The sequence below is a fragment of the Monopterus albus genome, unplaced genomic scaffold (assembly GCF_001952655.1).
Source record: "Monopterus albus unplaced genomic scaffold, M_albus_1.0 scaffold7.1, whole genome shotgun sequence".
NCBI classification, from domain to species: domain Eukaryota; kingdom Metazoa; phylum Chordata; class Actinopteri; order Synbranchiformes; family Synbranchidae; genus Monopterus; species Monopterus albus.
In genome coordinates, this window is record NW_018127887.1 from 2,569,088 (window position 1) to 2,596,523 (window position 27,436).

The 27,436-nt window shown below is 41.7% G+C and overlaps 1 protein-coding gene across 2 annotated transcripts; it reads right to left on the reverse strand.

The window, feature by feature from the left end:
* Positions 1 to 82: 82 nt before the first annotated feature.
* Positions 83 to 26,633, reverse strand: prickle1a (prickle homolog 1a). 2 transcript variants are annotated; one of them, XM_020621720.1, is made up of 8 exons: positions 26,330 to 26,633; positions 9,283 to 9,486; positions 6,728 to 6,841; positions 5,740 to 5,877; positions 4,823 to 5,026; positions 4,412 to 4,598; positions 2,226 to 3,098; positions 83 to 2,091 (listed from the first exon to the last, which is right to left on the reverse strand). In XM_020621720.1, exons 2-8 carry the CDS (start codon positions 9,472 to 9,474, stop codon positions 1,229 to 1,231), a joined length of 2,571 nt encoding a protein of 856 aa, XP_020477376.1. In that variant the 5' UTR covers positions 9,475 to 9,486; positions 26,330 to 26,633; the 3' UTR covers positions 83 to 1,228. The 2 variants fall into 2 exon arrangements, with proteins under 2 accessions (XP_020477376.1, XP_020477385.1); XM_020621729.1 differs by lacking the exon at positions 26,330 to 26,633 and adding an exon at positions 14,036 to 14,229.
* Between the last annotated feature and the right edge of the window lie 803 nt (positions 26,634 to 27,436).

Genomic DNA, 27,436 nt, shown 5'->3' on the forward strand with positions numbered 1-27,436 from the left:
TTACCATTGTTTCATATCTTGTATTTTAACTATTCTTTAACCAGACAGTAGTAACTTAAAAAAAAAGTAGATGATTAACAAAAGCCAGCAAATCTGGCAGTGACATTTTCCCACTTGCTCAAACATAAATAGGATTTTAGACAAAATGCTATTCTTAATAATAGCTAAAATGGTGATATTGTATAGTATTATGAGTAAGTGATGTGTTTACCATGAAATACGCTCCGTAAAAACTCGTATTATATTCAGGTGAGTATAGATGCAAGTTAAAGGTTTGACCACTCCAATAACTAGAGCCTTGGTCTTCTTTTCCAGTGCTACTGACAATAGTATTAGCAGAAAGAATGGTTAAGTCTAGTAATGAAACCTTCTTATGGCAACTTTTTACCAGTCTTTATTAATGTAGCGTGTTTTGCTTGCAAAATCTATTTCTGTTGAGGCTGCGAGTGCAGCTAATACAAACTAAGACAAGTATTCTCAAAAGTGTTAAATTTCGCTGTATATGGTATTTTTCTGTGCAGCACTATCCCGTGCTCCTATCAGATTGATGTTTTTTTTTTTTGTTTTTTTTTTGTTAAACTTTTCTAAATAAAATTGTTTGTGACATCTTCTCCTGTTTTTATATCCCTAGAATACTTGCAAGAAAACACAAATTATGCTATATAGATATTTTATTACATTTATCATCTATCTTGGCCTTTATATTCCTGTTTGTACATTTGTACAGATTACAATGATTTGCTTAAAATGCATTGGCCCATAAATACATGCAGTGTTTCTCTTATGTTAGCAGTGCACAAGCCTGGAAGAACACACATTTGGGTCAGTCTGTCATTAAATTTCACCCCTCATGGTAAAAGACTTTGTACCATTTGGCACCAGTTCAATGTTAATGTCATTTTGGTACAAAGCATGACATTAACTCAAGGGTATAAAAATAGCATTTAAAAAAAAAAAAACATTCTACAATATATACATTGTCTGCAGTGTTAAATAAACAGATGGTGTTTTATAAATACGCATTACTCTGAAATACTTTTGTTACGTTACTGGCAGTTTGTACTGCTACAGAAGCAAATCGGAGAAGAATCAGAGTAAAGACAAACATCTTGGAAAATTGAGTGCTGTGAAGCATTTCATAGCAAGCAGCTATTGCATTTTAAACAGTGGACAAGAGGCAGAGGTGAGTTACAGCGCAATAACCAAAGCTGAAGGTAAGAGAGTAAGTCTATGAAATTATACAGTTTTTCCCCTTGTGCCCTTTCTTCTTTTTTGACTTGGTCCACTGGCCATAAGGAAGAGAAGACATGCCTGCCACAGGGCTAGGCAAGTCCTCAGTGTAGAAGTGTCTGTGTGTCCTGGGCTGAGGGATGGGCTGACCCAGGAAAAAGCCCTCTTCCTCAGAATCAGAAGAGGAAGAAGAGCATGTGGAGCACGAGTCATCATCATCCCCATACAACCCCAAGAACCTCCCCATGGCTGGGCCCTGTAGTCCGTAGTCTGACATAGCTGCAGGACTGGATTGACCCTGGAAGGCTTGGTGCCCCTTGGGGCCAAGAGCGTTCCCTCTATGGTCCACCCTGTAGCACATTTTAGCCCTATGCTTGGGCAGAACGTTAAGAGCATTGTCAGAGCGAGAGATGCGACTGCGACGCCTCCTGCGGTGGTGGTGTTGGTGACCAGAGTGAAGTTCCTGGCCCTGCTCCTCAAAGTGGTACACTCTCCGGCGAGTGCGTTCGCTCATGGGGGCCTGGCGCACTGGGAGATCACCGTAATGGCTGTTGTCCACCACATCATCAGAGAATTTGACTTGCTGAGGCCTAGACTGCGAACGTGTCCTCCTAAGGGCAGGGACATGAGGTTTGGATCTGTCCTCTGGCAGAGCCACCTCCTCCTCATCTGGAACATTCTCCTCCACCTCATCTTGCACAGATACAAGGCTCTTCAGAGAATTTGCACTTCTGTGTAACATAGAGGAGTTGAGGGTTCCCATGTTGCTTGTTTTCTCACAGTCTTCTGTTTCCAGTTCATGGAAGCCTTGCAGGGAATACATCAACGTTCTGTCTTTACTATCACCATCGACTGAAGCCCCTGGAGAGGAGAAAGAAAATGTATATAATGTTTACATGTGGACTCAAGATACTGTTTAAAAGAAAAAAGCAGCCACGGGAAACACTTTAGATATTGCTTTCTTAGAACTGGTGTATTATGTGACAGCTACTCACCAGTAATATTTGAGAGAGCAAGTGAGTCCATAGAGTCTCTGACACTCTGATCTGTTTTCTTGAACTCATCTGTGATACATTCCAGAGAATCATTGTACCACTGTGGCTCTTCTCCCTGGAAACCTCCTCCAGACCCATGCTCCAGCTCCAACTCCTGGATCTTTCTACTGCTTGCTGGTCCTGGGTGGCTACCATAGGCAGAGTCCCCTAGACCATCCTGTGACTGGGCCCAGTACATGTCAGCCTGGTATTTCTTACAGACCAGGCTTCCCCTTCCTCCTCCTCCACTACCATTACCAGGTTTGGAGGACTCCTGTTTTGACTTGGCATCCTTTTCAGTGATCAAAAAATCTGTCAGTCTAGAGTCACTGGCTTGCTGGAAGACCCCATGCTCCCCAAACTTTAATAGCAACTGAGTCATATAGTCCTCATGCTCAGCCCACTCCTCTTCCTGGTCCTCAGGTGCCTCTGTTTCATCACCACGTCCCCAACAAAAATGCTCATCAGATAAGTTCATGTGGGCCACCTTGTCAGTCAGGGTGTTGTCAGTGTTTCCACTAAAGCCAGGTAACTTATAGTTGACAGAGGGTGAGAAGAGAAGCGACTGTCGGCATTGGTCAGCTGAGCGACTGCTTTTGCCCATGCGCACACTGCGACGAGATTCACGTGAGCGTGCTGACTGAAAGGCAGAATCGGAGGAGTCTGAGGCATGTACATCTTCCCCAAGACTGCAGGCCTTGGAGCAGTAGATACGACCCTGATGTGGCATGAAAGGGCAACCCAGTAGAGAGCGCTTGCACTGGGCACAGCTGAAACAGGTCTCGGTGGCATGCCAGTGGAGCCCATCATAGGTCATCTGAGCATGATCAACACCTGGGAGAGGGAAAATGTTGGGATGTTAGCAACACTACTTTAAATTCTAGAGTAGTGATTCTCAAAGAGGGCTAAAAACATTTATTTCTACTGTCAGGCCTGGTATTTTAACATGGGAATCTATGGGGATTGACTCCTTTTGAATCGTGCCTCAAGTAGCCACTTGAGGACCTGCAGGTTTTGGCACTTACGCAATTGGCTTCATTTCTCAGTCTTGGATTTTGCCACCTTGGTGTGACATACCTTCATTTTCTCTATTGTTCTGTAACTGAGTTAAAGCTAGTGGGATTTAAGCTAACAGGGGAAGCTAGCATAATATAACTACGCCGTACAGACTGAATTATGCTTAACTCACCATTCTAAAGTTTGTAATGTCCTGTCTTTTTGAGTAAGGATTCAGCCAAGCACTTCACATGCATTCCAAGTAGAGAAACCAGCTAAATATAATAGCATCAGGTGCATTCAGGATATAGCTTACTCTACTCCAGGGGTGTCAAACTCAATCACGGGGCCAAAACTGAAAGCACACTTTAGGTTGCGGGCTGAACAGGATAAATATTTATTGAACAGACCAAAACTAAATGTTTTTTGAACATAAAGATGAATCGAAACAGACAGGATACAATATTATTCCAAAATAAATAAACTTAAACAACCGTATTTCTGCTAAGGCTTACATTTGCAAACACCTGCTTTTTGTCTGGACACAAGACGTCACACGCTTTCTTACAACGTCCTACATTTAAAATGTTAAGTAAAAGTACAATCATCATTATATACTTAAAGTATCAAACATAAAACTACTTTATGCAGAATGGGACATTTCACATTAATGTATATTGTATTATTGGATTATACAGAGTTCTTGTGTACATCACGTGCTTAATGTTGCGGCTGGTAAAGTTGGATCTAACCTAACTGGCCTTTATGTATAATTTGAAGTACTGCTGGGTTGTAAGTCTTTCACTGGGGGTGAATAAATTCTTATACTGTATTTTGTTTTATCTGATTCTGAAAATTAAAAGTTACTAAATGTAGTGCAGTACAAAAAACTACAATACAGTATTTGCCTCTAAAATGTAGTGAAGTGAAGTCAGTATGATGTAGTAGATAATGAAAACACTCAATTACCTCAAAATTGTACTTAAGTACAATACTTGATCTAATGTGGTGATTTTTACAATGCAGGCTTTTAATTGCTTATAAGAGATTCCAACTTGACTTAAAGGGGATGTTAACCCAAAAAGGTTAACCACTGGTCTAGAGAATCATCACAGGCATTTCATTTTAATTCTAGCAAATAATCATCTTACCAATGTGTTCTCCACAGGCCTCACAGTACTCTGCATAGAGGGACTCAAAGCAGCCGCAGCAATATGGTTTTCCATCCTTCATAATATAGCGCTGGCCTCCAAGAATTGTCTCACATTCAAAACAGGAGAAGTGTTTCATGTGCCAGTGGCGACCTTCTGCTTCTGTGCACTCATCAGCAAAGATAATCTGTGGACAAACATGTACACTGGATGAGACAAAACAGCCACCTTTTGTCTTCCTGGCTGTCATCTGTCTTGATATTCATGTTCAGTTTATTCAAGTTAATGGAGAAATTTAAAAAAAAGTTAGTGTTCTCCCAGAGGAATTTTGAAAGGCCATAAACATCAGGCTGTGGATGTTTTTCCTCTAGCAGGTAGATTTCTCTCAGTATTTCAGACTTGTGGTTTTACCTCGTCACAGGCAGAGCAGCGTGGTTTGAGCAGCTCAGCATGGTGTCTTCCACAGTGGATCTTTCCATCATGGTAGAAGTAGATCAAATCCACCAGCAGTTCACTACATGTGGAGCAAGCGAAACATGCGGGATGCCAGCACAGCCCAGGGCCTGCCCTTGAGGCGAACACTGCCATTTCTCCACCATTGATGTTTTCACCACACTGCAATATGCAAACATGATCACATGGTAGAACATCCTGAAATGACCCTGGAATTGCACATTAGCTGTAGTACTAGAATATTCTATGACAAGGTTTTGTGCATCCTGCATAGATAATTACATTTACAACACAATCTATCATATAGCCACATGGACAGATTCGATTTCAAGCCCAAATTTGATCCTGATGTAATACAGCCCATAAAAACTAGAACATCATATGGCTTCCAGGTCCATTTGCTCTGTGTAGTTAAAAAAAAAGAAAACAATCTTGGAGAAAATACGGGTGTCTTCTTGTGAAGAGCTGCATCAGTGGGTCTCTGTTTTGACAAGGTTTATAAGCACCCTCTGGCTGCTCAATGATCATTGTAAATACCAAGGAAAATACAGCACTGAGCTGCTCCAAACCACTCACCAGACTTTTTAGTATGCAGGACTGCAAATCTAGTTTGTGTTTTGGGATCTCTTAAATGGCACGGCTGACACTGAGATCTTTATTTCAGCATTCACTCTGGCTTTTAGCTCAAACTGGATCCAGATTAGCCAAATACCCATGGAGAAGTTGCACAGAGGACATTATAGTTCAAGTAGGTTTTAATTAAATTTTGAAAGAACACCTTTATATGCTAGGTGCCATGCTTTATACCACAACCTCTCCCCAAGTCCTCTCCACATTTATAGCTGTAAATGATACATTCAAGACTGGGAACATACGTGCTCACAGATGCTGTTCAGAAGATTGCGAGGCAGCAGTTTTATTGTGCCCCTTCCCAGCGCTTCCTTCTTCCTCTGCATACTGAACATATGTAGCTCCTTTGTCTCCTCCTCACTGAGGGACTGGCAATAACGCACCTGGAAGAAAAGGCGAGAAGTTACAGGTTAGAGGGCCAATTTCACACTCACACAAGGGACAGTTTCTTCTGTTAAAGGTCTAGTCCTAAGTAAAACTTGCTTAGTGGGATATGAATTTTGTTCAAGTGGGTTTAGTGACCATTTCATAAAAGGTCTAGTTACAAAGATTGTTGGTCACTATTAAAGATTATACACTTAATTATGAGAGAGGGCAGAGTGCATACCAGAGCACTCTGAACTAAGGCAACTCTTGACCCCAGTTTGGCCTTCCTACACCCCCCTATATACTGTATCTCTACCCAAAGGCCCCGATTGAAAACCACATTTTTACTGCAGTCCTTTTTCATGTTTCCCAAAGCCTTAACAAGAGGGAAAGCAGACATATACACAAACAAGGCTGTGTTTAGAAATCAAGAGGACGGGCAACAAAGGACAAGAGACAGCCAAGTCGAGCTGTGGTGCCACCGCAGTGGTGGCATCACATAAAGCCTCTTTTAACCAGCAGCCCTCTCTCCTGCTGAGCAGTCCTCATAAAAACCACTGCTATGACAGGAATCCTGCTGGTGGGGATTTCTGGCAAACATCATAAAATCATTAAGTCAAGAGTCACATTGTCCCCTCACTATAAGATTGTTGAACAAAATACGCCTAGTCTGATGTCAATGTGAAAGCCAAGGGCTCATATTGGTGGGATGGCATGGAAATGGTAAGGCTGTTAGTGCCGTGGGTTTAGTGGGCAGCGACAGATATGTCTACTCAAAAAAAATGTGGAGTTTTGCAGGAGCTGTGGTTATAAAGGAAAGGACCTGCTTATACTTGGATTATACAGATGCACACAAAATATTCTCACTTCATTGTCATGCGGTGGCAGTTGGTAGAGGAGCTGCTTGATTCTGAACTTTTCTCCCGGACTGTTGACGTATGGGATCTTATCCTCAGGCAGACAGGAAAAATATAACTGAACCTGTGGAAATCATGGCGTGGAGTAAGGAGATTAGACACAGAAACACATTCTGACACCTAGTAAAACTGTAAAACATCAAGATCAGACACTAGGTTTTGGTGACATTGCTGAAAAACAATGTCACCAGACGTGGTTAATTAAACTGAAAGGTTCAAATGAAACCCACTACAAAGTATATATCTTCAAGTGTGGATCATCAAGGTAAGAACAAATGTTGTAGTTGAGACAGAAAACTACCATGAGGAATAATAAACATGGAGAATTATTAAAGCCTCAGCTACATCTCTTCACCCTTTTCTCTTCCAGTGGCATTTCTAATATTTCAGTTCAGTGCAGTGGTGGAAAGTTAAAAAAGTACATTTACTTAAGTACAATTTTGAGATATCTGTACTTGAGTATTTTTATTTTCTACCATTTCATACTTTGATTTTGCTACTTTTTATGGGCAAATATTGCACTTTTCACTCCACTACATTTATGTGGTAACTTTAGTTACTAGTTACCTTTAAGAATCAGATTGACAGAACAAAATACAGTAAAATCACATGTCTTTATTGATACCTGGTGGGAAGGTCACAAGCTACCCAGCAGTACTTTAAATTCTAATTATATATGGTAGTTAAAAATAGCTCCACCTTTACCAGCTGCAACATTAAAGGCAAAGTGCACAATAATCCAATAATATACATCAAAGTGAAATGTGCTATTCAGCATAATGAGTACATTTACTTGTGGTACTTTAAATATATTTTGTTGCTAATACTTTTCTACTTTTCCTTAAGTGAAATTCGAATGCAGGGCTTTTACATGTAACATAGTATTTTTAGGCTGTGGTAGTGCTACTTTTATTTAAGTAATCTGAACATTCTGACCATATCGCTGGTTTTTAATTCCCCAAGATGCTGAGATCTTCTTTTAAAATCCAAATCTTCTTGTATTGAATGGCAGCAATATATTTCTGTTACTATCTTGACACATTACTTTATGATGAGGCAGACTCTGGGACAGCCCTGTGTAAAATGTATGGAACACTGACTTTGTGGAATCAAAGGTTTTCTTGGGGTTTTCCTAACCCCCAGATCAACTTTATTTCAAAAGTCCAACAGGCTACAGTAATGGACTCTGATGGCCGTACTGGAGGAATCATTTTCTTCATAAATCTATACTAAAGTCAAAACAGGTCAACAGGTCAAATCAATTTGAAGGCTGTATTTTTCCAGTCATATGTCTCTATAGTGCAGGACAAAGCAGCCTGTTGTGATGGCACTTTGACCCTTGGGGCTGACCACTGAAAACTAAGCTTTATGAGTTAGGGGGTGTTACAGCTGGCCATATAAAGGGATGTACTTGTCCTGTGTGCTGGGGAGGTTCCTGCAGCTTTGGCCGTCTAGAAGTTTTTGGGGGGGGTGGCAATTTACCCTGACAATCAACCCCACGTTTGCCACCCATCATAAATTATGCACATTTTCATGCTGCTATTACCTCTCATCCAGCTCCTTAGGGGCAACAGTCAGCTATCACACAGGCTCTATGTGTTTCTTCACTGTAATAATGCCCCTTAATGCACGGCCCATTGAAGGCAATAGCTGCAGTAAAGGCATTACAGTTGAATTTCCTAAAGAAAAGGCCCTGCATGTTTGGGATTTAAGCTTCTCTGTTGTTGTGAATCCACCTATTCTAGCCTATCACCCCCTCATTGCTTCCATGTGTGCTTAACAAGAGAGAGATGGAGAGATGGAGCGGAGGATAGAAACCCAGCAAGAAAAGAGGGAAACGAGGAGTGAAGAGGAAAAACAACTGCTCTGGGAAAGTGCCACATCACACTGGCTGCCCTGCAGGCACATTTAACAGCCATGCCTGTATTTGTAGAGAAGGCTTGTTGAAAGATGACCCCCTGATTCCTGATCCTGCCAGCAGCAGTAGGCCTGACCTATCAAGTCCTCCTCCTAACAGACCTCTGATAATCACAAGCAGACTTTTTCATACCACAGTTTGTAAATAAAAGTGCACACATCCTGCCTGTAAGTGGCTATCTGGTTGAACCAGTCTAGTTTGCCTCAAAACAAAAAGAAACATGCAAAGGTTTTATGAAACATGTTGTCTGTCCCAATAGGTTCCAGACAATCTAGTTGGTAGTAGTTATTCAGTAATGTGCTGAATAGCCTTTATCTGGGCCAGGCAAATGGGCTAAAAGGGAGACAGAATCAGGTCAGAGCTGTTTTCGTTCTCTGTCAAGAGGATACACAATTACTCACTGTGGTGACTTTGGGAATTAATGAACCATTGAAATAGATACAATCATTATTGTGTTTCAAGTCTGTATTACAAAAAGGCCATATCCAAACTAATGAGGTTTGTTTAAGCTCATCTTGAAATTTCTTCATGAATTTCGTGTACAGTAGCACAAAGAACAAATCCATCGTGAGCTATAGTTTGCTCACCTGTTCAGGCCTGAGGCCGGGTGGTACCCAGGCGTACTCTTCCAGTGCACAGCCTGAGTCATCATCAGAGGTGGAGCTGCGCTGGAACCCAGAGGTCAGCTTACTGACTTTCTGCTCCATCATCAAGTCTCGCTGGCGTGCTCCACCCTGGAAACCAGCCACTGACACTGCCGTGGTTGCCAGGCTCATCATACTCTTCTTTTACTAGACAGACAAGATAAAAAAAATTGTAAGGATTAGGAGAAGGGAAGAAAGTTGAATTGGGATAAGGCCATGAAAAAGAGGGAGGACTCAAGTAGACATAAAATTCTGGCCAGAAGCCATCCCCAAATAATACTATCGTCACTCCATCTAATCTGGTTCTCTCATGTCAGCACCATTCCACTGAATGTTAACCACCAGAGAATCACACCATCTCTGCCTCTTTCATGAGGCCCACAGCCCCCCTCAAAGCCTCATTATGGTATTTGAGCAAGCTTTTTTGGTTCACTTCTAGTGAGTGGACTCCATAAACAGAACTATACCCTTTCACTGTTATTGTGGTGGCAGTAAAACATGTGCCCTCCTCATGTGGCTTTTGAGAATATAGAAACATTAAGAAATTCCCAAAGCTTCCTGAGGTGACACCTGACCTCATTTTAGTGACAAAAACAAGCAGCCAGAGATTCATAAATATACAGTGAATAGAGAATTTTATATGTGCACCTGGTCTCAGACAGTGTTTTACAGACCACACAGTCATTTGTTATACTAGAACTGTATTTTAGCCTGCTGAGGTGCTACATCATACTGTCTCAGGAGGGATCCCCATATGGGATCTGATGCTGGCTTGATCAGTTGAGCCTGAGGTCTGTATAAACACAGGCCTAGCCTTAAAACAGGGCCACCATATGGGAAATGTCCACAAGCCTGGTCACTCTGTCCATCTCCCCTTTTTCTGTGGACTGTTTGTTTTCCAACCTGCTGCAATGTCAGCTCAACCTTTCGTCTTTTAGATGGACAGAGCATTGTCAGACAGGTGAAGTGCTTGGACGGGGGGATGGATAGTCAATAATGCACTTCTACACAACCACACATTTGAAAGACAGACATAAAATAAGCCAATGCCTGTTCTTTTAAAAGTCTATCTCATGCTAACTGATGGTGGTGAGTCATATTTCTGTTCTGTGACAAAGGGAAATAGTATCAAGTTCACTCTGTTTGTGAAAAATCAGTTCAGAAACTTTCATTTGTTTAGGCTAATTATGAAGAATATTTAGTTACCAACCAATTCACTCCAAAAAGCCTTATAACTTAATTTCCTGAGCTGCTGTAAGCTCTGACAGACCAAGCAGACATGGAGATGAGTGAGGAGATGATGAATGTGCGTCCAGTTGTGATCTTTTCTCACAGACCAAGGGCTCTAGCTGAGATCAAATGGGAGCACAGCCAGCATCCAACAGCCTGTCCCTTGCACCCCCTCCCCCTGAGCCTATACCCCCTACGGCTGGCAAGGGCATAGAGGGCTGCGGATAAACAGCTGAGAAAACCAGACCCACTTGAATGCAGCCTTTGAACACAGGCATGAAAAGGGGCCTGAAAATCCACGCTCTCTACCAGGATGATACATATGCCTGGCTGTCCCTGGGAGTGTGCAGCTCCTATGCATGCGTGAAAAGGGAATGGAATTTATGCTGAAGCATCATGGGTGCAGGCATGCAGGCTACTGTGGGTTATGCTAGTCCACACACATACATACAGTAGAGCGCTGTAAACAGAGTCGGCTGTATTCTCATGCATGCTTCTTCTTATTTAGTGATGACTCTTTCCTTGAAAGAGGCAATAAAAACCCTAAAGTGGATGGCCAATTGCTTCACACACTGAGCGACGGGCCACGTGGCTCATCATCTTCCTCAAGGACAGGTCAGCCCCCATGGCCTCACCGAGTGGACCAGTTAAACGCTGCCAGAGTTAAGCATGACTGATAGTAGTGGCAGTGGATTCATTGCTTATTTTTTAAATTCCTGACTGCTTTGTACAGTACAACAAAGTGTTAAGTCAGGCAGAATGGCTTATAATATGTCCCATTAAAACACCCCTAATGTCCTGAACAATGATGCCTTTGTGAAGGAATCTTCTGAAGGCTTGTCCCATCAAGAGTCTGTTTATCTACCTTTAAGTCTTTTTTTCTCAGAAAGATGTGGATGTGGTGGGTTATCTCCATATATTTGACAGTTAAAGCCCTCAAACCCAGATAACCTGTCTACAGATGAGAGAGCAGGGCAAGAAATAAGACACTCTCTTGTTCTATTTGCATCTATTGACTTGCAAATGAGACCAAAATACCCTGCAAAAATGTGGCCTTGTTTGAGAGCAGCTTGGGTTTCACATGAGAGATAGCTAACTATAGGCAGGTTTGGTCAGGACCCTTCACATCCTCACATGTTATCGGGTACACACTCACTTGTGCTCAGCATTTGTTAGAAAGCTGTTTGCTTTCACATGCCGGCCAAGTGTCTACGAGGATGTCTCACAGCCAAACCTGACTCCCAGGAATGTCAGGCCTCAACTTTAGCCAGGTCCACAAAGGGGCATATAGGATCTGCACAGTGTTAGGTAAAGCCCTTTTCTCATACAACCACATCTGCTTGCATGCTAATTTTTCCTTTAGATGTCATGTTACTTAACTTCTTGAATGAACTGAACTGAAGCACCAAGCCAGCTAACTTAACCATGCCCATATTGACTTGCCAACTTCCTGACTCATCACTTGTGTTGGCTTTTAAAGTTTTTCTCCTAACAAGGGGCTTATGGTTTGTGAGATTAGTTTTTAAACTCCCCCTCTGTGCCGGTCCACTCCCCCCTGCCCTGCCCTCCTCCCACACGAGCCAGACCCAGGCAGTCCTGAATGTTTAACAGCCACTCACTCTTTTGTAAAGGTGCTTGTTAACATGGCTTTGAGAGCTCCAGGCCTGCATATGGGACGGCTCTGCCCACATAGGGCCAGAGGTTGGTGGGGGTTCTATTAGACTGAGGATAAAATGAAGCAACTGACATGTATGATAATGTTAATGTGTCTTGTTCCACAAAAAGGGGAGGAAATTTAGGTCAAGGCAGGTGAAAGAGAGAAGCTCAAACACATCCTTGCTTTAAAAGTCAATGAAGATTTTAAGACATCCCACTAACTATTTAGAATGAATGAATTGGCTTGTATACTAGAAAAAAGTGCACAATGACTCCAGTAGTCTTGTTACAAAGACAGCTTATATTCAAACAAGCTCTATATAACAGGAACTCAGTGAATGAGTGGGTGCAAAACTGATTCACTATAGAAAAAAATGATCACGATGTGTTTTTAGCCTCAACAAAGTACTGTGGAGACAGTGTAAAATTATTTATCACTTTGAGAAATACAGACTTCTCACAGGACGTCATGCTATGTCTGACCAGTAAATACAGCTGCAAGTGACATGTTTAAAGAGTATTCAGCAACACTTCAACCAAAATCCAGACACTGGAGCTTTGGATTAACAGCCTGAGAGAGAGTGCACAGGAAAAATAAGCAGCCTCTGGTCTGAATTACTGTCTGTATTCCTCTAGGAAGTGGATGATGGACATGGACACACAACCCAACACAGTCCTCTCTGTCAGTTTGGACCAGCCCAACATGTTTAACTTGGCTCCTGTGAGCTCAGTAATGCAGGATAGGCTCGATTTCAAGAGAAAAGTGAAAAGAGATTTTCTGTTCTAAGTCCCTGCTTATTTCAGCTTGACCTCAGAAACATCCGTTTTTTATATCAATCAAGATACTATGTCTTAATATCAGAACAATATGCAGCATATTATTGCTCTCCCTGTACACACAAATGTCAGCTTGTTGACTATAGGAGCATAATATCCTTTGTAAAAGAAAAACTAGTGTCATCAAACTAGAAGCCAGATCAGATCTGTTAGACAGTTAGATCCTTGTGTCATCCAGCAGCCTCATATGTACCTAGGTAAATCAGTGTTTAGGGTCAAAGCTATAACTGCATGAGTCAGTAAATAAAGCAAGCGTCATAAAACCAATACCTGAAAAACAACACCGAGCAACTTCACAGCATTTGTCTCTGCACAGGATTTGAAGCCAATCAGCTTGAAAATGCCAAAGTGGAACTACTGCTGGAAAATCTGACAGAAGGACACGAGAGGAACTTGGCTTTATGCGGTGCTGAGGTGCTACATGGCTGGAGTTTGGTCAGCTTGTGGAGGCCTCCTTTCTCGACTGGGGGAGTGTTTTCCAAGACCAAATGGATGGGAGTGATGTCCCCACAGAGATCTATGCCAGGAAGACCACCTGCATGAGCTGGCCAGATTGAAGACTCAACACGCACATGCTGCTGTCACATAGCAGCACACATCTACATCCCAGGGGATTCAGTGTGCAGTATAGTAGACCTAAAACCAGCTCTTTGAACACTGAAACCCTTCACACCTTCATATTTGGTAAAAGTACAGACTTTGTTTTAGCAAAAGATTTAGCAAAGAGCTTCACATAACTATAATGTGGTGTTAGTCACTAAAATATTGGGATTAATTATTAAACCATCCTCCCATTAAACTAAATAATCAAAGAGTAGTCGTGTACATCTTAGTCTAACAAAATCATGATGAGTTGTGAGTGCAATGCTTTAACATCCTCACGCAGTTTCTCTTTCAGCTTCACTACAACCAAAGCACATTCCTTTAAGAATTCTGATTAGATCTTCCTCGGTCACTTTCCTGCCAGTCTTACCTCAGTGCAGGCCAACTCTCCTGATGTGAAGATGAACAAGGGTCTTATCACCGCTATATCCTGCCCTAGATTCTTTACCAGCCTCTGGGCTCCATATCTGTGCAAGATTCTCAGAGCTCCAAGTCCAGAACAGAGAGAACAACAGTCCTGTACCAGAGCTGTCAGTGCATATCAAAGCTGAGACTGTAAAAATGTGTCTGAGTGCGTGGGAGAGAGTGTTTGAGAGGGGTGTGTGCATGTGCATGTACATGGAGGAGCTCAACCAGATGGTCAACCCATCCTTGTCTCTCTCACCTATCACCCCTCCTCCTCTTCCTCCTCCTTCCCCCCAACCTCTTAACCTCAGTCCGGCCCCTTAACCTCAGAGCAGCCAGTCACGGCAAGGTATGGAAGAGAGAGGCGTCTCTCCTTCGCTGACCCTCCCCTTGTACTTCAAACATATGCTTCCAAATGAGAACCACCGGTAGAGTTCTAGCTCACAGGAACTATGCTTCTAAGTAACACATCAGTGACGGCAGAGCTCATTTTACCGCACTGACCGCCCCATATCCACACAGACTTTCACATGAAAATCTTCTTTCTCCTTCCCTATCAGCAGTTTAAAGATGTGGGAAAGGTGGTGAATGTTACAGTCAGGCTTTGGTTTATCTTGCGGTTCGTCTATCTTTTATCACGTGCTAACATGTCACAAAGTTACAGAGAACTGTTTGCTAACTACATCTTTATGATTATAGAGTAATCGTTGGCTTGAGTGAACAAAATATTCTTTATTTATACCACAGCAAAAGTCGCTTCCTGCCACTGACAACATCCTGGATCAGCTTCATATAACCCTTACCACTAAATGAACATGATGGCAACATGTCCAGATGAGACCAGGTATCAGGCCTTTAACATATGAAACGCAGACGCCGATTACAAAGCGGCTACTTCAGCCACGAAGCTGTTATCATCTTAACATTGACTGAGAGATCAACATGTTCAACTTTGTACATCTTAAAAATTCATACATGTAACTATGGGAATCTGTCTGGTTATACTGCCATGTATGATTCAGCAAAATAGTTATATACGCCAAGTTCAAGAAACATGAAAGTCAGGTTTGAACTGCTAGTCCACTAATTAACCTGCAATACTTTTTATAATCATTGAATCATTGAGCATCTTTCATTACTGGTCCTATTCAGCTGGATGTCTCTCTTCATATTCCAAACATAAATGATAAGAATATTCAGCATCTATTAAATAAAACAACTATTAAGTAAAAAAGACAGATACTAACACTACATGGCAATAACTGGTTAATACCCAAGCTCTCTGCTTGCCTGTCTGGAAAGACAAGAACTTACAGATGTGTTTCTACAATTCAGTTTAACTCCTTTTTGAGGATGCAGTTGACCTCTGTCTCTCCTTCACCTCTGCGGGAATGCCAGACCATGATTCTCTTCCTGTTGCCTCAGAAAACAAAGGTGACCAGGTCAAACCCCAGACAGTTGCACCTTTTACATCATTTTATGGTTGTTTGCTCGCTATGTCAAAGTGATGCTTTCTTACAAAAGGATATAAAAATACTGCATGAGGGTTAACATACTTTTAAGCCTGTAAAACAGAGCAGTAGAGCATTTTATTAGGAAACAAGGAATCTATTAAACAACTAGAATTGCTTTCTTTTTAAACATTTTATCAGCTGTTTAATGTTGTAGAGATGATGTCAGCATGTAAACCTTCAAACTTCAATGCAAGCAGTTACACTGTTAAGTGGGAGCTGCTGTAACAGTGGATGCAATGACTTTTTTTGCATGACTGACATGACTGAGTGGCATGTCTACCATCCTCTGCTTGCCCACACACCTCACTTTCACACCATTATGTGAAGAAATATCACAGCGTGGGTGGTGACTGTAATTTCACTGTCATTTACATTTTAAAAATGCAGCTTCGATCTGTAGACGGAAAGAAAATAAATACAATTTTATTCAAAACAGAAAAATATAAGAGAAGTGATGAAAATGGGAACCAATGTGCATTAACCACTGCATGGTGCATGTACCGAAGGTGTGTGTGCACAAAGCAACTGTAGCAGCCAAGGCCAGAGATGAGATGTACCCTTTCACAGCAAACCTCAGGCCTTTGTGCTGGTCCAAAAGACTCAGCACCCTACTCCATTAGCAAGTCTTAGAGGGGAGGGACAACACAGCATCCTGCCCTTGGGGTGGGGGAGTTGGGAGGCAGGGGGCATCCATGAAATGCAAAGCTGTTATGGTAAGATAATCTGGACAAATGTTGCAGAGCCTATTTGGCAACACTAGTCTAGGCTAAACAGAAACAGCCTCAAAATGTAGAAATGAGTTATTTGATGAGATTTTGAAGGGAAGTTTAAATGGAACAGATTTTTCTAAAACAGTTACAGCTTAGTTAAAGCTTACAGATTTTTAAAAACAGTTGAGCTTTAAAAGTAACAAGCAATCATAGACATCTTTGAAGTTCTAATGTAAGGATTTTTATACTGAAACTGCAAAAGAAAAACAATGGCCTTTGACAGTGTGGACAACTATTTAAAAGGCATGTGTGGATTATCTTTGGTATCTCAAATGGGAAAGCTTTATCAGCATAACAACATCCTGAACATTAGGACTCTAGAGTTAGAAGTAGCAGGCTCCACAGTTCAAGGTTCACCTCAGACAGTTGAATAACATAAAGCCGGACAAGTCAGGCATCCCTGACCCTTGGCCTTAGAGAGTACCAGAGGACCCATTAATCTACGGCCCCGGGGCTTTATAACCCACTCCCCTGTCATAGACACAATGACCCGAACAGCATCTCACACCTGGTCTACACCTTCTCGCCACTGCAAAAATAAAAACCCACTGTGCTAGCGGCAAGGTAGTCCATGTCCAGCATGCCCTGACAATGACAGGATGGGAATAACCATCATCAGAACCAACACCCAACGATAAAGTTGCATTCTTCTGTGGTTCAAACATGTCCTTGAGAAAGGGGTCCCATAAAACAAAACATCTAGTCAAAGCTGAATGCTATGTATATTTCACAGTAAGCATGTAATCCCCCCTGTAAAAGTTTGCATAATGATAGACACCAGCATGGATTAAGGCCCGATATACGCTGTTTCAATAAGTCAAATTTTGGTCCTACGACATGTCATAAATTAGGGTCCCAAAGGGGCAAAGGGAAGGCCAGTCTCTAACTTACCGTCAGTGATGACTATTGTTGAGAATAGTCACACTGTTGTGTGAGCTACCTTATAAAAAGTAGGCATTCTCAAGGTTTTTAAATGACTTGCCAACGGGTATTAGCAGGACACAGGCCCAACAAAAGCCTCAGTTATAAAGGCCAATAAAAGCTTATCACTCTACTGTAACAACAATCCTTTTTACGCCTTGAAAGGAGGAGGAAAAGGTCAACTGGTGGAGCAGTCAGCGCATTGATATTGACTTAGCTAGACTGGCGCTGACAACCTCAGGTCAGACTGTGGGCTTGTTAGCCCTATAACCCTCACATAACCCCTTTTACTGTTTCACTGACACACTCGAGGCAGCTGAGGGCAAAGCTTGCATCTCATCTCTGACAAAAGACATTTGTAAAAATGAAAGATAACTATCTATTCACTTGACTTTACTAAATATCACATTTCTCAAGAGGGATAAATGGGACAAAATCTAAATGAAAAACAGAAAAGAATTCAATTACTTACTTCATATACTGGACTAAACTGGTAATGGGATATGGTTACATGTTTCCAACTCTGAAAAATCATATTTTCTGACTCATACAGCAACAAAAAAGGTCATAATACTTTAACCCTATAACTGAGCTGTCTGTGTGTAATTATTCCAGTATGTCATGTCATTGTATAAAACAAACAACATAATTTTTCTTAAGTGGGTGATGTCATTTTCAATGGTTCATACTTCATGGAAGCAATCTATGAGCACATTCCTTATACCAATTTATTAGCTATATTATTAAATTTGCTGCAGCTCTTTTGTGCCATGAATGATGTGACACAACATAAATGTCCAGTTTATACATGACATAACACACTCTGCTAAACACAGCCTGATATCAGAACACATTCTTCACATTATCATAAAGACACCACAGCCTAACTGCTTTTCCAAACATGACAACGATGTTCAATGGGGACAGGCCATATTTCAACCTGAATTTGACACCTTCTCACCTAGTTGTAAAAGCAGGACCTCATTGGGAACAATGGGGAGTGGAGTGACAGAGCTCCTGGGGTTGTTAAAGGGAGGAAGCCCCTTTATTTGAGGACACTATAACTCAACAAAAGCCTGTGGCTGTCTACACACAGAGCGGGCTAAGGATGAATGGGCTGCTCTTACATTACACACATGCATTGACAAAAGCACTGAATCAGCAAAGGACAGAGCTTGTCATGTGTGGTCTTCATAGACAAACCAGGATGAGTATAAACATAAAGTTACAGAACGGCCCTATCAACAACCAACAGGTCACTGTGACCCTTTTTTCTCCAATGACAATTTAATAACTTCTCCATAACCAAGGAAGCTGTCGGGGTTTTGACGTCTTCATTTCCATTCCTTATGAAAACCTTTGTAATCTCTTGTTGAAACAGCCAGTGTCCAGGTTGTGTGAAGTTTTAGTTTATGAGCTCACGCATTCAGAAAGTCTAACTTGCACATCTGGACTTTTCTCTACAATTTGATGTTCAAACAATATATCATTCATATGGCAGGAAAAGTATTTCCTGCACATTTCCAGCCCTGGGCTCAAATGGACACATGAATGAGACCGTCGTAGCAAAACACCCAAAAGTCGAGTGCGAGTGCTACAAGCAAGTTGTTGTAGAAGGAGAGGATGTAGTTAAAAAAAAGAGGAAGAAGAAGAAAGAGTTAGCAATTCCCACACGTGGAAGCGTTTTTCTGAGCCACACAGCTTCAAAAGGCAAACCATGGACTCTAACAGTACTCTAAAACAGTTAGGAGCTGCTCAGTCAGGATCCCACTAATTATTAACATTCCTGGAGAAACACTCTGTTACAGTCTTTTTAGAGCATTCTAATTAAACACATGCTCCAGTGCCACAGCACAGAGGGAACTCTGACGACTGAGAGAGGGGATGCGTCTTTCCAGCTCTGCTTAATTAGACACAATTTAAGTCATTAAGGTGGCAGTAAAAACAGCACAGAGGGGCCCAGTGATCTCCCCTCTAAGGTTCCCTGTTGCTCTGATGTTGCTGAACCTTTCACCCCCTTGTGCCACATTCAAATGTACAGAAGAAGAAAAAAATCCTACAAGTGCTCTCATTATGAGATGTCCAACTGGACGTCTGGTCCAGGGCTGAGGAGAACCATCTGGACTTGTTTGACTTTGAGAATTGTTTGAAACTGGTTGTTAGATGTTTTTCTATGTTTCTGCATTTCGCAAAAGAACAAAAAGGTTATAAATGTTTGGAGGCAAACATATCTGATTATCTGTGCATCTGTTTGCCACATTGAGTTGCCTTTGTTGTAGGTTCAAAGTACACTCACCGGCAGCTTTATTAGGTACACCTGTACAATTGTATTTGATTCAAAGCAACACTTCCGCCTTAACATCTGTGTTTATGAAGCTCAGTTTTGCTGAAATTGTCACAAATGTATAAATTCAATTATATTGTTTAATGTTGAGGTCATAGTTAAAGGTGGTGTTTTACTGGACTACATTATATTTAGAGGTGTCTATTTTTGCCCTCCCCAGCTACATACATGAGAAGGTCAGAATATTAGGCACACCCCTGAATATTATGTAGTCCAAAGTGTTTTTTTTTCTTTGATACTTTTGGCTTTTCCCTCCATACAAAAACTGTTGGTCTTATGATTTCAACTGCACGTATGTTATATATGCATGTGTATTCAAGCCTGGTGAGATCCAATCTGAAGCCCTCAGGAGGCCTCAGTCAGCAGATATACAGACCAGACGTGGGGTCATCAGTGCCTGGGATCTGTGTGTGAGAGTGTCTGCATGTGTGTGTTGGCACCATGTATGTGTGGAATGGAAAAAAGGACATAACTAGCTGCCTTATCACCTCCCAGAGTAAGTATACCAGTCCTCCAGGGATTCTAAGTTTATTCTTAGAATCCTCACATGTAATACGTCTGTTTTGTCAGCATCCATGTGTTATTTTTGGAGTTGCTAATACTGAGGTCGCTCATGACCCACTACACCATGTTCAGCCAGTATAAAGGAACATGTGACAGAAAGGGGATACATGCTGTGTGTGCTTCAAAAACACAAATCCTTTCCATGAAGTGTGAGCTCCCTCATCTTCAAGTCATTTTATTCCTTTTCAACATCATAAACATTCTCCCTGGACTGTCAAGTTTGCCTATGGATGGGACACATGCACATATGTACACATCTGGTGAGCCCCTGCTCTTGTTTTCTTTGGGATCTCAGCCCCTAACAGGAAGATAGTGTGAGCATAGCAAACAAAAGCCCAGCTCTTTGAACTAGGAGCAGCAGGTTGTTGTGGCCAAACGAACAGTTTCTGAGTCAGCTCAGTGGGGCCCATTGTGGGCCTAAGGCTGCTGATCTACAAGACATGTCCTCAGCTGGCCTTCGTCAATATTGATCCACCTGTATGTTATCTAACAGTGTCTACCTTTACTGTAATGTATGACTGTTTCCAACAAATAACAACACATCTTCTCTGTGTGAAGAGATGAATTACATAAGATTACAGTATAACAAATGCTTACCCGTGATAGCAAACTTCAAAAGTTGTCAAACTCACAGCAAATGGAGATTAGGCGCTTTAGTTCCTTGACTTCAAAGTAGAATCCAGGTCCCAGTTCTTGTTATACTGTCATTTGGCATTAATAGTTAGGTATTTTGTAATGTTTTTGTTTTGCGATGTGAAATTGTACAACTTGTACAACCTGACTCTTTTACACTTGTTTTTAACTTGACTTACAAATGCTATGACTACAAATAGGGACTTCAGCAACAATACATTCTTATGTTAGTATAATAACTACATCATTATGTTAGATGGTCCTTCCCTCTTTGCATGGAACTATTTTTGCTGTAACACAGCTGTTTTAAACACAAGATTGTTAGAGCATGCATAACCAGCAATGTAGATGAATCTGTAGATGATTTCACCCTAGCTCCAGTCTTATAATAACGTTGCATAATCGAAACATGTTTCTTATTATATCTCCAGTTGTTATAAATTTAAAATCAACTTCAATTCAGAGGTGGTTGTCAATCTCCAACCAAAACCCTTGTGCAGAGTAGGGTAATTATTTGCAACTACAGTAAATGAATAGTTGGTGGAACATCTCTGGAGCAAAACCAATGTAATGCCTCAGATGAAACTGGAGGGGGTCTAGCATTTAATTATGAATGTAAACTATCCATGTTGAGCTCTCACTATTACTGGATGGAAAACACCATTATTAACACCGTCACTGAAAAACAAAGAGCTAAAGCAGCAGGAGTTTAAGTCTTTCCCTTGTTGTACCCGGTACTTTTTACCATACTGACTCTGAGAGACGAGACAGTCCAAGTAACTACAAAACAGTGCTGATTTATTCCATGAACACAGGTAAAAGTTAACATTACACGCTCAGGTATCTTGCACCTCCAACCTGCACGCAGGCAGATGTAAGATGAAAGACCCTGAACCCACCAGGCCTATACATTATATCCCCTCGGTTGGGCTAGCCCCATACTACACAGAAACGTCAACCGAGACGTCTCTGTTACACATGTCGTGACTTAAACATAAGAACATATTATGGCTAAGGCTACAGTTCTACACGTCATAATAATAATATTAAACATCCTGTCTGCTGACAGTCATCAACTCTTCTCTCTAGTTATCCTTGACCAGATGTACCCTGTAGAAACTCATCAGCATGACTAAGCATTTAACAGTCTAACTAGACATCCTATCTCCACTAAACATTTCTAATACATAAAGTATCTATCCAATTTCTATCTGACTAAAAATACCTAACACCCTGAAACAGCTAGAAGGCAAGGATTGATATGTTGTTTTGTGTTCCTGTTAATCTTCTCATGATGTATTTTCATAGATACTTTAAATCAGTTGTTATAATTTGGTGTGATTTGGGACAAACCACATGTATGCATATACTTGTTTCCAAACCTGATTCATGGCACTGTAAAATATGACAGGATCAAAATGCTGTATTCTGGCAGACATCCAGTAACTCTCCCCACTGTAATTGTACCCTTTCAGAAAAATCTCAGGAAATACCTTTGTTGTCAGCCCAAAAATCTCTTGCCCGGCAGAATCTATTTTTAAACCCTGCTGACCTTTTCCATATCATCCACGCTCACTGACTCCACCCCTGTGACAATGCCAACAAGGCAGGAGGAACAAGGGCCACAGGAAGAGGGGTGTTTTGCATTTTTTCAGCCGGGGGTCCGGAAAGCTTTAACTGAATCCCCTGTTGTGTTCTGGGGAAATGAGCTGGGCTTTTTAATGATGAACTCAGGGTAATATGTTTTCTTTTACTTCTAGCCCTGTGGTGCTGTGATTGCTTGGATGGATCCCTGTAGATGTGGAGGACAGCGGGACAAACACGCCCTGCTGCAGGCAGCTATGTCTGTATCAGGCTGGATCCAAATTTTTCAAAAACTCCATTACTAATGTTGTTGACATTTGGCATGTTTATGTGTGTTATTCCCCTTTATCAAAGACAGACATGTTAATAATAACCAACTTCATAGCACTGCACTGTGGTTATTATCCAGTTCAACCGGAGCTAAGCATCATGCCTATACATGGTTGAGATAATGAAACATGTGTGTCTCATACAACTTTCATCATCGTGGTGGTCTGATGGTTAGTCCCGCAAATTATGTCTTGTTGTTACCAGAGATCTGCTGGGGCATTAAACTCCAGTGTGTGAGCCAAACCCATTTTCCTCCAACATCATCCTGCAGCTCCTAATAAACAGAGTTGTGCCTGGAAGCGCTAAATCACTAACTACCTTTAATCACTTTACAATAATGCTTAGCATGTGGATCCAATGTATGCCACTGCTTCAGGCAGACTGCACTGACTCTCATGTATGATGCTGTTTGAAAGCTAGAGCAGGGGAACTCTACCGCATGGCAAGCAGTAAGTTATAATCTCTCCCACAGACAGCAGCATCCACAGTGGTTATCCCACTCTCTACGACCGCAGTGTAACAATGCCCTAAATTTGACCATTCAGGCCACCGTCCATTCAGCCAGGCCCAGTGGCCACAGATTCAGGGACCACCGGTGTTTAAACAAGCAATATTTTATCTAGCCTCCTGCCAACCTACCACAAACAGTTTATAGTCAATGGGTTCTGCTCTCTGGAGTTTGTCTATGGCAACCCGACTCCATGCCACATCTCTCCATCCAGAGCCATGAAAGACTGGCGTCCTGACAGCTCCTCACAACACACAGCCCTGTCCCGCGCTGCTTTTAGCCCATGCTGCGGTGAGCTGGACCACGTCTGGGGATAAAAGGCTGCCAGAGTGTTTGGCTTGCAGGCGATTTACACGGACGTGAGGGTGATTCATTCTATCTTTGCACAAACAGGCCTCTGTGTATATTTCATTGGTACTGGGCTTTTAACAGTGGGAAACGTATACACACGGGTAGTGGGACTTACATACTACTCATTCACACTCAGCTGGGTGTCTGCCACACTCGCATACACTCTCTGACACCTCTAGACAAGTCATGCACACACACAAGTGAACATTTTATCACAGTCCATCTTGGATTAAAAAACACACATACACACCGTGACATGCCCCACTGTTTATGTCTGAGACTGGTTTCATGTCTGTAATTTGTCTCCACTTCCACCACTCTTGCTGGGCACTGTGAGCTAAAGCTGTAGCGTGCCTCTCTAGTTGGAAGCAACATTATGAGGTGCTCCTACTAAATGCAGACCCATCTGTGTAACTGCTTCTCAATCCTACATCTAAAGTTTTAACAATGCATTTTGGTACTAAAATAAACCATCAACATAATCCACATTTATTAAGGGAGCACTTATAAATATCAAGTTGGCAGAGGAGGATCAAAACTGTTTCCATTTCTGTGTTCAAGAACATCCATAATGAGGACAGCAATTTTATTTCCTTCTCATGTTCTCATACAAACTTTTTGTATCTTTTGATTCTATTAATGGTGCCTTTGAGTCAGTGTAAATTAAATGTGAACCAGCACAGTGTGATGTGTGAAGCTGCTCCAAAAACACCACCTATAAATCATCTAGTCTATAAATAACTTATTTATTCAGAGAGAATTCTCAACTGCAGCAGAAGATTGAAAGCTCACAGTTCCCCTTCCTTTCCTGCTACATCATCTAAACATTAAATGTAACTGCATCTATCAATGATGAGACTCAGCAGATACAATATGTTAACATACCAGATCACATTTACAGTGAAATATGGTCACTATTCTGACCTATTTGGATGAAAATGTGAAGTAGTTCCAATTGTAAAGACAAAATGCTACTGATGAGTTTCAGTGACTCCAAAAGTGTGAAGCTGTCGACCTCTGTTCTAGCCACTAGGTGACACCACCACCTTGGTTCTGGGCTCTCTCCGCAATGTTTCTCTGTCCCCAACTCTCACTACAAGCAGTTCTACTTCTTTTATTACTGCACAGTGTCCCACAGAAAAAAAACACACAAGTGACAGAATATCAAAAGTCCTGTAGTCACAGATTTAACTGACCGTGTTTGAAAATAGCTTCTTGTATAACTACACCATTATTTGAACAAGTGGGTTATGCTTTGAAGTGTTGACATTGTGTAGAACCTGCAGTTAATCTTACTCCTTTGTATTGTCAAAGTGCTCCAAGGTACAATTTCATTGATTCAAATCCATTTTCACTTACTCTACTATACCTCATCCACATAAAGACCATGACATGTACTGTGTCTGTTCTCTCACCTACTTGACAGGCTTCAACTAAATCTTACTGGTAACAGCCGTGTTCTGTTTTTGTCAGTTGTGGCCATAGTGACAGATTTCAGGACAGCCTGACTCTGCGCTTCTGTGCTCAGTCTGAGCCAAGTAGGTCTGTCACTCTGTCAGTCCCCAGGAGGACATGCACAGAACTTAAGGCTTATGGTGATGTTCACTGTGCTCTACTGAGAGCAAAATATTGTTTTAGAAAGCCTTGGTTAAAAATAACAGTAGCTGGTCTCCTGTGCCTTGTAGGTTCAGCACTTTCTATCACAGCTGAAAATGGAAATGTTTGAAACTTCAGGGTGTGTCACTGTTCTCCAGAGAAAAAAACCTTATGGCATGTTTAGCTCTGTGAGAGGTCCATAAGGATTGATGAATTCACTCAAGCAGCTTGAAGTAGTTTTTTATACCAGAAGCTGAATGCATTGCAAAAATATACACCCTGATAAGTCCATTTGGCTTAGGACTAGTTTTAAAACTGGCAAGTGAGAGATATCTAAAACCACAGCAGCAGACAGGATCAACACTGACTCAAGCATATTCTCAAATCAACTTATTTTAATAAAAAACAAGTTGCCAGATCACTTACTTCATTAATAAAGCAAAGTTTGAGATTAAATGACTTCTCAAATTGTTAATTTTGGCCACTTTTGGGGCTGAGTCATTTTTAGTTTATCCACCATGGTTACAAACGAGAAAGAGAGAGTTCTCCTACTCTTTGTGTCCGGGGTGTGTGACCACAATCTGCCCAACTCAACATCGCTTTCCACACCTATGGAGCAGTACAGTGTCGATCAGGCAGCGGTCACGGAGAGCCGACCAGTTGTCACCAAAATGACAGGCGACAGCTGAGTCCATACATCTGGAGCCCCCGGGACTCCACACTTCTCCGACTCTGACCAAGTATTTCTGCGCTAGAGAAACTGGGTTACTCTAGCTCCGCACGCAGCGAAAGTGAAACGTGGAAAAGTCGCTGCGTAAAAGCGCAAAGCCAACACCGTAACCGAAGTCATTAAGGCCAGTTTCGGATTTACATGGTATGGATTCAGTTGATGGATGTGATACTGGCTGTTCAGCGTCCCATTTGTGTCATTTAATCACAAAAGTGAGGTAAAGGTTTATGCATTTTTACTGTCACGCCATCGATTATTTATGTTTAGAGCATTTTCGTTGCGTTAAACGTCAAAGTAAAGTAACCCCAAACCATTTGCCATAAAAATATCACTTATGTAGAAACTTCCAGCAGCTGCGAAATTGATGTCCAAACACAACTATTAAAGGAAACAAAAATGACCTAGTTCACTCACCCCCAACGTGTTCAGTCGGGTTAAAACGGGCATCCAGAGGCAATATTCCCGGAGTGAGACAAGCGATTCACACTGCGTTTCATTGGCATAAGATGAAAAGTCCAGAGAGGGTGCACCACTGTGCCGCAAAGCTGAACTGGAGCTGTGCAAAGCGATAAGCTTACACCCCAGATACCGACTGCACTAAAGATGAGCGCTGAAAGAGCCTGGATTGGCCTCACCCACGGTCACCACATCACGGTCAGATCGGCAGCGTACGGCGCGTTATGGTGCTCCTCTCGGCGGTCACAGTGAAATGACATTAGCGTTGCTTCCTGCCTACTGGATTAAACAAGAAGCCCCCACCAACCCTGGAGACACGGAGCAATCCGAAGCACGTCACACAAATGCTCCTGTGAATTTTAACTCCTGCTGATGCAGTGAGGAGTTTAAGGACAACTATCTGTGTGCTTTAAGTGCTTGGTAACGAAATGAGTTAATATTGCTTTGAGGCAAATAGCCTACACACGTTTTAATAAAACTCTCAATTTTGTGAAAATTCCACGTTTCTCTAAAATATGAACCAAACCCCATGTGCACCTCCATCCTCTACTTTTGTCACGAGATAGAAATATGATCTTTTCTTGCAAACCCATTTGTCTCTCTTCCCACCGACATGCAGTTGTTACAATGTGCTTTATATTCTCTAACAGACTGTGTAACATTACTCCTATTTACAGTGGGACATGAAAGGCAAGTCTGTATGGATATTCTGAAAAGAGGCTATTGCCTTGCTGTCTATTGAGTTAGACAAAAATGCTTTGTGATGATCAGAGATTTGAAGAGAATGGCTACCACCCATAAATCTGTGCATGATCATAACACAATTGTCAACATTCTGGTTTGTGCTACATTCAAATTCAAGCAAAAAAGGTTGCTGTATATAGATTTGCACCAAAAGAGCCCAATGCTTTAGTTAATGTTATGGTATCATTCCAATCCCAGGTACTAAATACAGTACCTTTGGATTCTGCACATCAGTGATACAAGCACATGTGCTGACAACCTAAATACAGTGAAGATAAGATTTTTGACTGGTGGACCTTGAAGGAGCTCTCTGTTCTGCCA

Bases quoted from the DNA above. Each gene is read 5' to 3' on its own strand.
- prickle1a (XM_020621720.1), bottom strand. From the start codon at position 9,474: ATGATGAGCCTGGCAACCACGGCAGTGTCAGTGGCTGGTTTCCAGGGT. The intron at 5,878-6,727 runs GTGAGAATATTT...CTTTTCTTCCAG, and splicing joins TGCCACCGCATGACAATGAA to GTGCGTTATTGCCAGTCCCT. The intron at 5,027-5,739 runs GTATGTTCCCAG...TGCATATTGCAG, and splicing joins TGAACAGCATCTGTGAGCAC to TGTGGTGAAAACATCAATGG.